The sequence below is a fragment of the Geotrypetes seraphini genome, chromosome 12 (genome assembly GCF_902459505.1).
Source record: "Geotrypetes seraphini chromosome 12, aGeoSer1.1, whole genome shotgun sequence".
Lineage (NCBI taxonomy): Eukaryota > Metazoa > Chordata > Amphibia > Gymnophiona > Dermophiidae > Geotrypetes > Geotrypetes seraphini.
In genome coordinates, this window is record NC_047095.1 from 98,581,312 (window position 1) to 98,594,045 (window position 12,734).

The following is a 12,734-nucleotide window of genomic DNA, read 5'->3' on the forward strand; positions in this document are numbered from 1 at the left end:
CTCAGCAGTTTTTCATCATATATAAGAACGGAATTCTGCCCCTAACATTAGAATCCAAGACGTCTAAAGGGATAGTCTCCCGTGTCCACCCATCTATCAATTGCAGGGATTCCCAATTGTGAAGGCTGGTCGTTGCCTGGGATTACGGTGATGTTTTTTTATTCTTATATTCATATTTATATATATATATATTAAAGGGTTATTGTTTATGTTCTTATATTGTCTGTGTGCTTTTCTGAGTGTCACTGATCATCCCATTTGACAAAAATAAGTGGCGGAACACCAGCCAAGAGAGGTGGAACGCTAGCCAGGAGGCTACTCAGCGACAGCATGGAGAACTGTTGTCGGCTATGGGAGAGAAAAGCAAGGTTATGGCACAACTGGTCCAAGTTAAAACTGGGAGTCGTGCTGTGGCTGCAGGTCCTGGGGTGATATCAGCGCTACCTATGGTAGGACAAAATACATTAAATATGATGAACTTAAGTAAGATAACTGCTGAGGATGCCCCAGATGACTTTTTAAGTTCCTTTGAAAGGATCGCTACAGCGGCAGGTTGGCCAGTGGACCAGTGGGCGGTACGCCTGTTACCTTGTTTGGCTGGAATGTCTATGGCAGCCTTCCAAACAATTGCGCCGGAACAGGCTAATAATTACCCAGCCATTAAGGTGCATATTCTGGACTTTCTAGGATACACTAGAGAACACTATAGACAGGCATTCAGGTCAACCCAGTTACAGGACAGGGAAAGGCCTAAGGCTCTGTTACAGCGCCTCAACAAGTTAGCGGAGAGGTGGGTAAAACCATTCGTGGGAGACCCTAGGGCTTTATTAACAGAAATTTTGAGGGAACAATTCTTGGAAGCTATGCCCCTGAATGTGAAAAATTGGATCCAGAGGCAGGGTTGCCAGGAATTAAACCAATCACCGGCCTGTAGTTTCCTGCTTCATCCCTGTGACCACTTTTATGAATAGGGACCACATCCGCTCTCCTCCAATCCCCAGGAATCACTCCCGTCTCCAGAGATTTGTTGAACATGTCTTTAATAGGACTCGCCAGCACCTCTCTGAGCTCCCTTAGTATCCTGGGATGGATCCCGTCTGGTCCCATCGCTTTGTCCACCTTCAGTTTTTCAAGTTGCTCATAAACACCCTCCTCCGTGAACGGCGCAGAATCTACTCCATTTTCTCGTGTAACTTTGCCAGACAATCTCGGTCCTTCTCCAGGATTTTCTTCTGTGAACACAGAACAGAAGTATTTGTTTAGCACATTTGCTTTCTCCTCATCACTCTCCACATATTTGTTCCCAGCATCTTTTAGCCTAGCAATTCCATTTTTTATCTTCCTCCTTTCACTAATATATCTGAAAAAATTTTTATCTCCCTTTTTTACATTTTTAGCCATTTGTTCTTCCGCCTGTGCCTTCGCTAAACGTATCTCTCTCTTGGCTTCTTTCAGTTTCACCCTGTAGTCCTTTCTGCTCTCCTCTTCTTGGGTTTTTTTATATTTCATGAACGCCAACTCTTTCGCCTTTATTTTCTCAGCCACTAGGTTGGAGAACCATATCGGCTTCCTTTTTCTCTTGTTTTTATTGATTTTCTTCACATAAAGGTCTGTAGCCATTTTTATCGCTCCTTTCAGCTTAGATCACTGTCTTTCCACTTCTCTTATGTCCTCCCATCCTAACAGCTCTTTCTTCAGGTACTTTCCCATTGCATTAAAGTCCGTACGTTTGAAATCTAGGACTTTAAGTATCGTGCGGCCGTTCTCCACTTTAGCCGTTATATCAAACCAAACCGTTTGATGATCGCTACTACCCAGGTGAGCACCCACTCGAACATTAGAGATACTCTCTCCATTTGTGAGGACCAGATCCAATATCGCTTTTTCCCTTGTGGGTTCCGTCACCATTTGTCTGAGCAGAGCCTCTTGAAAGGCATCCACAATCTCCCTACTTCTTTCCGATTCCGCAGACGGAACATTCCAGTCCGCATCCGGCAGGTTGAAATCTCCCAACAGCAGAACCTCCTCTTTCCTTCCAAACTTTTGGATATCCACAATCAGATCCTTATCAATTTGCTACGATTGAGTCGGAGGTCTGTAGACTTGGATATTGATCTTTACATAGAGAGCTACTCCTCCTCCTTTATGACCATCTCTGTCCTTCCTAAAAAGATTATATCCCGGTATGTTTGCATCCCATCCATGTGATTCACTGAACCATGTCTCTGTGATAGCAACAATATCTAGATCTGCCTCTAATATCAGGGCTTGCAGATCATGAACTTTGTTGCTTAGACTGCGAGCATTTGTGGTCATCGCTTTCCAGCTATTTTTCAGCGATAATCTCCTTTTTCGTATGGATTTTTGTGTCGTTTCACTTTCCGTTGCAATACTAAGAAATGAGTTGCTGATATTGCTTATGTTGCAGCCTTTACTACTATCACATCTTTTCTTTTGCCGGGGGTGGTCTCTATAATTGTCCTTCGTACATACACCACCCCCACCTTCTTAGGCAGATGCCTAAGAAAACCTGAAGGGTACCCTGGTTAAAAGGGTACACGTATGGACAGGAACAGTCACAGGGTTCCAGCTCGCTGCCGTGAACAGGAGCTGGGCAGGTGTGACAGTGTCCCTGCCCCAAGTTGTATGTGGGCCGTACCACTCGCCCGATACGTGTCCGCTTAACTGAACATAAATCAAGAGTCCATACCCAAAATGAATCATCCCCTTTGGTCTGCCACTGGAAAAGTTGCGGACATACCCTAAAAGACCTTAAATGGCGGGTTTTGGATCACATTATAGTAGGGTGGGAGGGAGGTAACATAGATCATAGGTTAAACCTGTGTGAGCTTAAATGGATGTTTAAATTAGATTCCATGTCACCTCGAGGCCTTAATGAATCTTCTGACTGGTTAGTGCAAGTTGATTCATAGTATTCTATGAAAAATATTATTATTAGAGGCCCCTTTAAATCTTTTATAGGTTGTTTGAATGAGTTAGGAACCCGGAAGTGATGTCATAGGTGTGGGAGTACTTAAGTCCTGAGTCAGGAGGCTGCAGTTTTCTTTGTACTGAGAATCGTCGGCTGTATTAGGTGTGCCCTATGTAGTAGGTAAGGAATTTTTGTTCTAGAAGTGGTGGGGGTAGTGTTAATCCCATCAAAATTCTGTAATCTTTTTAAATAAAAGACTTTATAGGTTTATGTATAATTAGGTTACATCAACTGTTTTTATTCTTGGTTTTCAGTTTCCCCATTTTGCCTTGAAAAAAGAGACCGAAACGCATTGGTGTTGAGGGGATATATAGCAAGGCTGAAAGCTAAGTATACTCTATCATAGAATCATGAATAATTAATAGAAAAAAGAAAAAAGTAAATAGAAAAAGTAAAAGAACAAGAGGAGGAGGAGGTACCATGGGGTAATATGAGGAAATAACCCTTTCAAACTATGTTGTTTGTAGGCAATCTGATATCCCCAAGGACCTCTGATAAAAATTATTATAAAACTGCACCATATAAGAACATAAGAACATAAGAACATAAGCAGTGCCTCCGCTGGGTCAGACCTCAGGTCCATCCTGCCCAGCAGTCCGCTCCCGCGGCGGCCCGAACAGGTCACGGCCTGTCTGAGACACCAGAAGGGGCCCCCTTGCCACCTTGGTTTCCCATTGAGTTTTATCTTCCCATCGAAGTCCTAACCCTCCGTTCTTGCACATGCACGACCTGGTCGGATTTCTATACTTATTACTTGGTTTGCTTTCTATACCTGTGTTACATCCCAGCACCTCTCTCAGTATCCCACGATCCCCCTATCCCTCAGGAATCCGTCCAATCCTTGTTTGAATCCCTGTACCGTACTCTGCCTGATCACTTCCTCCGGTAGCGCATTCCAAGTGTCCACGACCCTTTGGGTGAAGAAAAACTTCCTTGCATTTGTTCTGAACCTATCTCCCTTCAGTTTCTCCGAATGCCCCCTCGTGCCTGTTGACCCCTTCAGCCTGAAGAATCTGTCCCTATCCACCCTCTCTATGCCCCTCATGATCTTGAAGGTCTCTATCATATCACCCCTGAGCCTCCTTTTTTCCAGAGAGAAGAGCCCCAGCCTATCCAACCTCTCGGCATATGGGCAGTGTTCCAGCCCTCTTACCAGTTTCGTTGCTCTCCTTTGGACTCTCTCAAGCACCGCCATGTCCTTCTTGAGGTACGGCGACCAATATTGAACGCAGTATTCCAGATGTGGACGCACCATAGCTCTATACAATGGCATGATGACTTCCCGAGTCCTGGTTGTTATGCCCCTCTTTATGATGCCCAGCATTCTGTTGGCTTTTTTCGAGGCTGCTGCGCACTGTGCAGATGGCTTCAGTGATGCATCTACCAGCACACCCAAGTCTCTCTCAAGACTGCTGTCTCCCAATAATGCCCCCCCCAATTTGTATTTGAACAGCGGGTTCTTTTTACCTATATGCATGACCTTGCATTTTTCCACGTTAAAGCGCATTTGCCATTTGTTTGCCCAGTCTTCCAGCTTGTCCAGGTCCCTTTGCAGGTCCTCACACTCCTCCCTAGACCTAACTCTGCCGCACAGTTTGGTATCGTCTGCAAATTTTATAACCTCGCACTTTGCCTCTTTTTCCAGGTCATTGATAAATATGTTGAAGAGTAACGGCCCCAGCACCGATCCCTGTGGCACACCGCTCGTGACTCCCCGCCAGTCAGAGTATTGTCCCTTTACTGCGACCCTCTGCAGTCTACCCGACAACCAGTGCTCGATCCATCTGTGCACATCCCCTCCCACCCCGTGGTTCCACAGTTTCCTAAGCAGCCTTTCATGTGGCACCTTGTCGAAAGCCTTTTGAAAATCAAGGTAAATGATGTCTATAGGTTCCCCATTGTCCACCCGACTGCTTATTCCCTCAAAGAAGTGCAGAAGGTTCGTTAAGCATGACCTTCCCTTACAGAATCCATGCTGGCTTGTTCTCAGTAGGCCATATCTCTCGATATGCTCGCAAATACCATCCTTGATCATAGCTTCCACCATCTTCCCTATAATTGAAGTCAGGCTCACCGGCCTGTAGTTTCCGGGGTCACCCCTCGATCCCTTCTTGAAGATAGGTGTGACATTCGCCAATTTCCAGTCCTCTGGTACCTCTCCAGTTTTCAAGGATAGGTTGCAAACATGCTGGATTGTGCCCGCTATTTCTTGTCTTAGTTCTTTCAGAACCCTTGGGTGGATCCCATCCAGGCCCGGCGATTTGCCGCATTTTAACCTGTCTATCTGCTTGAGGACATCCTCCTTACTTACCTCTATGTGTTCTAATTTTTCAGCCTGTTCCCCACTCATGAGCTCCTCTGAGTCTGGTATATTAGATGTGTCTTCTCTCGTGAAAACCGACGAGAAGAACGTGTTCAACCTCTCAGCTACCTCTTTATCCTCCTTGATCACTCCCTTCCTATCCCCATCGTCCAACGGCCCCACCTCTTCTCTCGCTGGTCGCTTCCCCTTTACGTAACTGAAGAATGCCTTGAAGTTTTTCGCCTCCCTGGCCAGCCCCTCTTCATATTTCCCTTTTGCTTTTCTAACCTCTCGGTGGCATTCCTTTTGGCATTTCCTGTGCGCCTGGTGATTTTCCTCCGTTGGGTCCTTTTTCCATCTCCGGAAGGACACTTTCTTGTCGTTTATTGCCCTCTTTACTTCTGTTGAGATCCAAACCGGGTCCTTTGACCGCTTGTTCTTTCCACCTTTCCTGAAACTTGGGATGTACATTCTTTGTGCTTCCTGCAGGGTGTCCCTGAATAGGGTCCAGGCGCTTCCTACAGTCTCCATCTTAAGGACGTTTTTGAGCTTCCTCCCCACCATTTCCCTCATAGCAACATAGTTCCCTTTCCTGAAGTTGAGCGCAGTTGTTGCAGTCCTCTTTACTGTGGGTGTCCCCCTTTCTAATGTGAATCGGATCGCGTTGTGGTCACTGTTGCCTAGTGGTCCTCCCACTTCTACCCCTCTTGCAGGCCCCCCTAATCCGTTTAAGATGAGGTCAAGAGTAGCACTCCCTCGTGTTGGTTCCTTGACTAGTTGCTCCATGAAGCAGTCCCTCACAGCTTCTACAAATCCTGTTTCCTTAGTGCAGTTGGAGTGACCCGTACTCCAGTCAATCCCTGGGTAGTTGAAGTCCCCCATCACTGTTACACTTCCAGTCCTGCATTCTTGTCTCAGTTCAGCTTCCAAGTCGTGTCCGATTTCCTCCGGCGTACCAGGTGGGCGATAGTACAGCCCCAGTTTTATGCCTGTACCCTTGTTTCCCGGCAATTTGACCCATAGCGATTCCAGCCCCTCTGCCTTCTTTGCCATATCCATCCCGACCGAGTAGATAGAGTCCTTTATATATAGTGCTATGCCTCCCCCCTTCTTGTGGGTCCTGTCCCTCCTGTAGAGCTTGTACCCTGGCAGCGCCACATCCCATTGATTTTCCTCTGTCCACCATGTTTCTGTAATTCCAATTATATCCAGGTCCTCCCCCTTGGCTACGACCTCTAGTTCACCCATCTTGGCCATGAGGCTTCTTGCATTGGCGTATAAGCACCGCAGGTCCTGTCATTTTTCCTCCACCTCCGTATTTACCTGGGCCGCCTCCCCTTGAATTTCGGGCAGTTCTCCTGTTCCCTGTGCTTCTGCTTTGCCCTTAGCCTTTACTCTCGCAGCTTTCGGTTTCCCCACATTTCCGCCACCCCTCTCCCCAGCTTCTCCTCTGGGTTTTCTAGCCCTATCGGTCTCCTCCTGGGCTATCATCCCTTGAGGCTCTGTTTGATCCCCCTCGCCTTGTGGCACCCCTATATTGCCCTCAGTTTTCGCCCTCGTGCCACCCAGTCCCCCTGTGTCTCTATGCCCCTTAGTCTCTTCCCAGCAAGCTCCCTTTACCTGATGTTTCCCTCGCTGTCTGATCATAAGATCCACCGGTCTCTCTACTTCCTCCTTGCAGTCAGTCTGTTCAGCATCTGTTCTGGATGCTGTTGTCCGAAGCGTCAACATCAGATCAGCTGTCGGCTTTCCCCCTCTCCTCAGTTTAAAGCCCTCTCGATCTCCTTCCTCACATTGGCTGCCAGTAGTCTAGTTCCCGCTGTGCTCAGGTGCAGGCCGTCCCGCCGGTAGAGCTTGCTCTTTCCCCAGAAGGACGTCCAGTTCCTCACAAAGTGGAAGCCCTCTTCCTGGCACCATCTCCTCAACCATGCATTCACAGCCTGGAGGTCTGCCTGCCTCTTTGCATCTGCTCTCGGTACAGGCAGGATCTCCGAGAATGCTATCCTCCGGGTACTCCGCTTCAGCTTTCGTCCCAGGACCCTGAACTGGTCAGTCAGTGTGGCCATGCTGAAGTTCCTCTGGCTCACATCATTCGTTCCGATGTGGATTATCACCGCAGTCTCCTCTGTCTCTGCTCCGTCCAGGATCCTCTCGATCCTATCAGTGACATCTCGTGTCTTGGCCCCTGGGAGACAAGTCACCAGCCGGTCCTCCCTTCCTCCAGCTACGTGACTATCTACCTCTCTCAAGATCGAGTCTCCCACCACAATAGCAGACTTCCCTTTCCTCAGCTGACTCTGTGACTGAGAGTGTGTGACTGCATTCTTCTTATGGACACTACTGTTCTCCATGTCCTAAGTAGAATAGTTTTTAATGCATTCCAATGGTCCCCCGCGCTAGAAGTTTTTAGCATGTGGGAGCTGTGCTGAATGCCCTGCGCTGCTTCTGATGCTCATACAGTTCCTATGAGTGTCAAGAGCAGCACGCAGAATTCAGTGGGGCTCTCGGTGCTAAAAACTGATAGCGTGGTTTTGTAAAAGAGGGGTTTATGTGTGTGTGTGTGTGTGTGTGTATGCTGTTTATTAACGCAGAAATCAACATGTCACTAATCTTAATGCTGTTCTACTGTAGATGTACTCTGTCACACATGAAAGTGACCCCCCTTTTGCCAACCTGTGCTAGCGGTTTTTAGTGCTCTGCACTGCACTTGACACTCTTTGAGTGTGGGGAGCAGTGTCAGCAGCCTATGAGACCCTAAAAACTGCTATTCTGGCTTGGTAAAAGGGGGAGTTAGTGGTGGGCTGATCTCACCATTAGTAAACACTACTATGCAAACACACACACACACATACTCTGCATTGTATGAGTCATGCTCACCAGTCAGAGCATCTGCCCCATGTTCCAGAGATTGCATGTTCAAATCCCAGCTGCACCACACTCAAACAAGGTTCCTGTCTTGGCTCACCAGTTACCCTGTTCTCTAGAGGTCACAGGTTCAAATCCCAACTACACCTCTCCCCCCAAAGAAAGGGGAGTAGAGACTTTGCTATTTTAATTCTTGAGTGTTAATACAACATGGATTGTTTAGGAAGAACACTTCCTGATTTCACCATTTGATTTCACTGGATGATATTTGCAAACCAAAAATTGACCCTGGGTACTCCACAGATCCAAGGAACAGACGAAGACAAAAACAACTGTGGAGATGATGTCCAAGATGCATAAGAACATAAGAACATAAGCAATGCCTCTGCTGGGTCAGACCTGAGGTCCATCTTGCCCAGCAGTCCGCTCACGCGGCGGCCCAACAGGTCCAGGACCTGAGTAGTAATCCTCTATTTATACCCTTCTATTCCCTTTTCCAGCAGGAAAATGTCCAATCCTCTCTTAAATCCCAGTACTGTATTCTGCCCTATAACGTCCTCCGAAAGTGCATTCCAAGTGTCCACCACACATTGGGTAAAGAAGAACTTCCTGGCATTCGTATTGAATCTCTCCCCTTTCAACTTTTCCGAATGCCCTCTTGTTCTTTTATTTTTTGAAAGTTTGAAGAATCTGTCCCTCTCTACTCTCTCTAAGCCCCTCATGATCTTATAAGTCTCTATCATATCCCCTCTAAGTCTCCTCTTCTCCAGGGAAAAGAGACCCAGTTTCTCCAATCTCTCAGCGTATGAAAGGTTTTCCATCCCTTTTATCAGATGTGTTGCTCTTCTCTGAACTCTCTCGAGTAACGCCATATCCTTCTTAAGGTATGGCGAACAAAACTGGACACAGTATTCCAGGTGTGGGCTTTATTGAAGATACAATCTTTTAATCCACATGATAAAATGTCTAGGACCCAAAGAATGGGAACTAAGAACCCATTCTTTGGATCCTAGACATTTTATCATGTGGATTAAAAGTTTGTATCTTCAATAAAGCCTGCATCTTGGACATCATCTCCACTGGGTGATACTCATCAGCATAGACACTAACGTGTGATCTGGGACAGACAGTTTAGGATGGACTTAGAATTCAGGTCTGTTTCATACTGTTTGGAATACCCTTAACCTAGCCGCATTCAGATAAGTACTTTATTTATTATTATTTTGCTAGTTGTGGACATTACAGCTCAAGTACCAATTTTGAGCATATATTCAATCTTATGCTATTTTGATTTTGGTGGTGGTAAGGAGAACGATGTGTGCTATGACAGTTCTCCAGTTCATTGGTCCCTTGCCTCTGTGACCGGTGTGTTTCTGTTGGTCTGAACACATTCATCACTTTATTTTATGTAATTTAAATTGTTTTGAGTAGTTTTTTGTTTTACACCACTTTTTTAAAAATAATAATTTGTGAGTGCTTACTTTTAGTATTTATAATACCCAGTATATAATAGTAAGAATCATGCTGAACCACATTTCAAATGTAAAAGTACACATTGCAATGGGTGAAGCAATTGTGCCACAGAAGTCTCCAATCTGCTGAACTGGCAGGACTACTCGTGCCAAACTCTGGTTTCTGGGTGTTATCACACCCGTGCTCCTGTAAGGCGCAGCAAGCACATAGGGACATGACCAAAAACCTCAGTTCCAGCGTGTTCCTTACTACTAAGGGATCCTTCAGGTCTTAATTCAGGCACGGTATCTGCCTCATGAGCATGCAAGGTAAAGAGTCTAAGTCAGAAATGACAAAACAACATTGCTTTATTTCAGCCACTGGCAAAATCAACCAAAATTCAGGCTTCAGCCTTGCAGCTCAGGATAAACTTATATTCCATGGAATTATAACAAAAAAAGGTTCAAACAACACAATCAGGATGTTCAAGTTTGATCAGCACTGAATTGAATATAGTCCCCTGCTTCTGGACTTTAACAAGGTAAGTAACACAGTCCTCTTCACCAGAGCAGTAATACTTTGACTTTGCAGGCTTTACACACAGTTCATACAAAAATAAGGTCAGCAATACTTGGTTTCTCAATGAACAGAAGAACAAACATAACAGACTGCGCAGTGCAGCAGGTATAAATTTCACATGGTTTTACTGTATTATACCATGCATATGTTCCCTTGGAAACGTTGCTGCAGTTACTATGCACAGCTGAGAAGGAAGGCAACGTAATTACTCAGCTTCATATCAAACTAGGAAACCATTCACACGCTTGCTGGTAACCCACATTTCACTACTTTAAATGTAGCCTCCAAGTTTAGCTTGCAAGGAGATATCCTAATGTACTTCAAAGAAGGACTACAGTTTAGCTGGCAGCTCAGAGATATAAACAGCAAAACCCAACTCTTTATGCTCACTGTGTTTCCATGGCTATTGGATGGGTCTCAGTTCCTACCCAGCTTTCCTGCACCTCCATGGCTTCCTCCTCCGGCTGCTCCCAAGGATTCCAGGTAGGAGACAACTCCTCTGCCTCTATATTAGGCCAGTCCGTAATATCAGACTCCTCCTGGTGGAGTGAGAGTGAGTGACTGACTCTCCCCAGGTTTCCTCTTTCCGGTTTGCCTCCTTCCTCTTCCTGTTCTGAGGAGCCACGTTTTATCCTATGGAGAGACACTCGCCCCTCTGAGTAGGTGGGGGAAGGGTTTTCCACACACCAGCCTGTTCCCTATTTTTACAGGTAGGATTCTTCCTAGTCCTAATTCTCCTAGGTACAGGTTGCTCAAAAGGTAATCAAACTTCTGACAGTGTCAGGGACAGGTTTGCACTGGGTTCAGCTTTCCAGCCTAACCTTTTTCTGCCTAACCTTTTCCTGCCCTGCCTTTTCTGACTTCACTTCATTGTCTGAGCAGTAGTCAGCTTGATCTATTAATTAGCCGGCCACCTGGTCAGCTCTCCTATACCTAGACTCAGTGTATTTTCTCCTGATCCTTGGGACGGATTTGGGTTTGTTATGGGCAAAACCCAAAACGGCCTTGGGTTTGTCACAGTATGCTGGCTGCCTCCGCTGATCAGACTGAAAATACTCCTGCTTCAATCAACTCAGCTACCTGGGCCATACCACCTCTTCCTCAACAGTCATCCCTGAGATTGTCAGGATTGATTGCCACTCCCGCCTGCCTGATACCATCAACCCCCTCACCTCTTCCATTCCCAGATCAGCAGGAGGAATGCTCATTCTCTTCTGCTGCTGGGACCCCCTGAAACCCCTGACACTGCAGATTCACCTCACAATACCCACCTGATATCTCAACACCTCATCCTGATCCTGCTAACACTATACCCCCAACACCCCTGAGTATCTTGGTGCAGTGATTGGTGGTTTGAAGTTGGTCTGGAGTATTTCAGGTGAGGTATTTGTGGTATGAGGGAGGGCCTGACACAATGAGGGAGCAGGTATCCTTCCTGCTGATGTCAGGGATGTATATGGCCTCTGCTGCAGCTACCAGAACTGATCACAGCAAGGGTATATTCCTTTGATCAGCTGAGACTGCACAACTCTCAGAAGCTGTGGTTTCATGTGAGGATTCTTGTGTCATCAACTGATGGCAAGGGATACCTTGCCAAAGATAGGGGGCAGAGCTGCCTGTCATTGTAATCAGACAGATGGGATTCTCTAACTAGGGACAGTTAGAGAATTGGGGGATCTTGGAAACAGGGAAGGTGACACACTGGTATAGCACAGGCAATGACATAGCTATAGCTTCATTAAATATGTCCCTCATCAATGGTAATGAAACAACAGATGGCATAAGAACATAAGCAATGCCTCCACTGGGTCAGACCCGAGGTCCATCGTGCCCAGCAGTCTGCTCACGCGGCGGCCCAACAGGTCCAGGACCTGTGCAGTAGCACTCTATCTATACCCCTCTATCTCTTTTTCCAGTAGGAAATTGTCCAATCCTTTCTTTAACTCCAGTACTGTACTCTGTCCTATTACGTCCTCTGGAAGCGCATTCCAGGTGTCCACCACACGCTGGATAAAGAAAAACTTTCTAGCATTCGTTCTGAATCTGTCTCCTTCCAACTTTTCCGAATGCCCTCTTGTTCTTTTATGTTTTGAAAGTTTGAAGAATCTGTCCCTCTCAACCCTCTCTATGCCCTTCATGATCTTGTAGGTCTCTATCTTGTCTCCTCTGAGTCTCCGCTTTTCCAGGGAGAAGAGTCCCAGTCTCTCCAATCTTTCAGTGTATGAAAGGTTTTCCATGCCCTTAATCATTCGTGTCGCTCTCCTCTGGACCCTCTCAAGTATTGCCATATCCTTCTTAAGGTACGATGACCAATACTGAACACAGTACTCCAGGTGCGGGCGCACCATTGCCCGATACAACGGCAGTATGACTTCTCTCATTCTGGTTGTAATTCTTATGTTCTTATGTTTCCTCCTATCTTAAACACACTTATGAGTTTCATTTGACTGATGTAGCTTGATCCTTGATAAGGAATCTTTGCATTCATACTTTCTTAGATTGTTACATTTTCCTTTCTCAATTCTATCCCCCACTTTTATGAAA

At 46.2% G+C, this 12,734-nt stretch overlaps 1 protein-coding gene across 1 annotated transcript in view; it reads left to right on the forward strand.

The window, feature by feature from the left end:
• The first annotated feature begins 350 nt into the window (after positions 1-350).
• Positions 351-12,734, forward strand: part of LOC117346157 (vomeronasal type-2 receptor 26-like) — a 25,213-nt gene continuing 12,829 nt past the window's right edge. The window contains exon 1 of the mRNA XM_033915559.1: positions 351-552. Coding sequence (XP_033771450.1) covers positions 351-552 — 202 coding nt within the window. The remainder of the gene's footprint in view (positions 553-12,734) is intronic.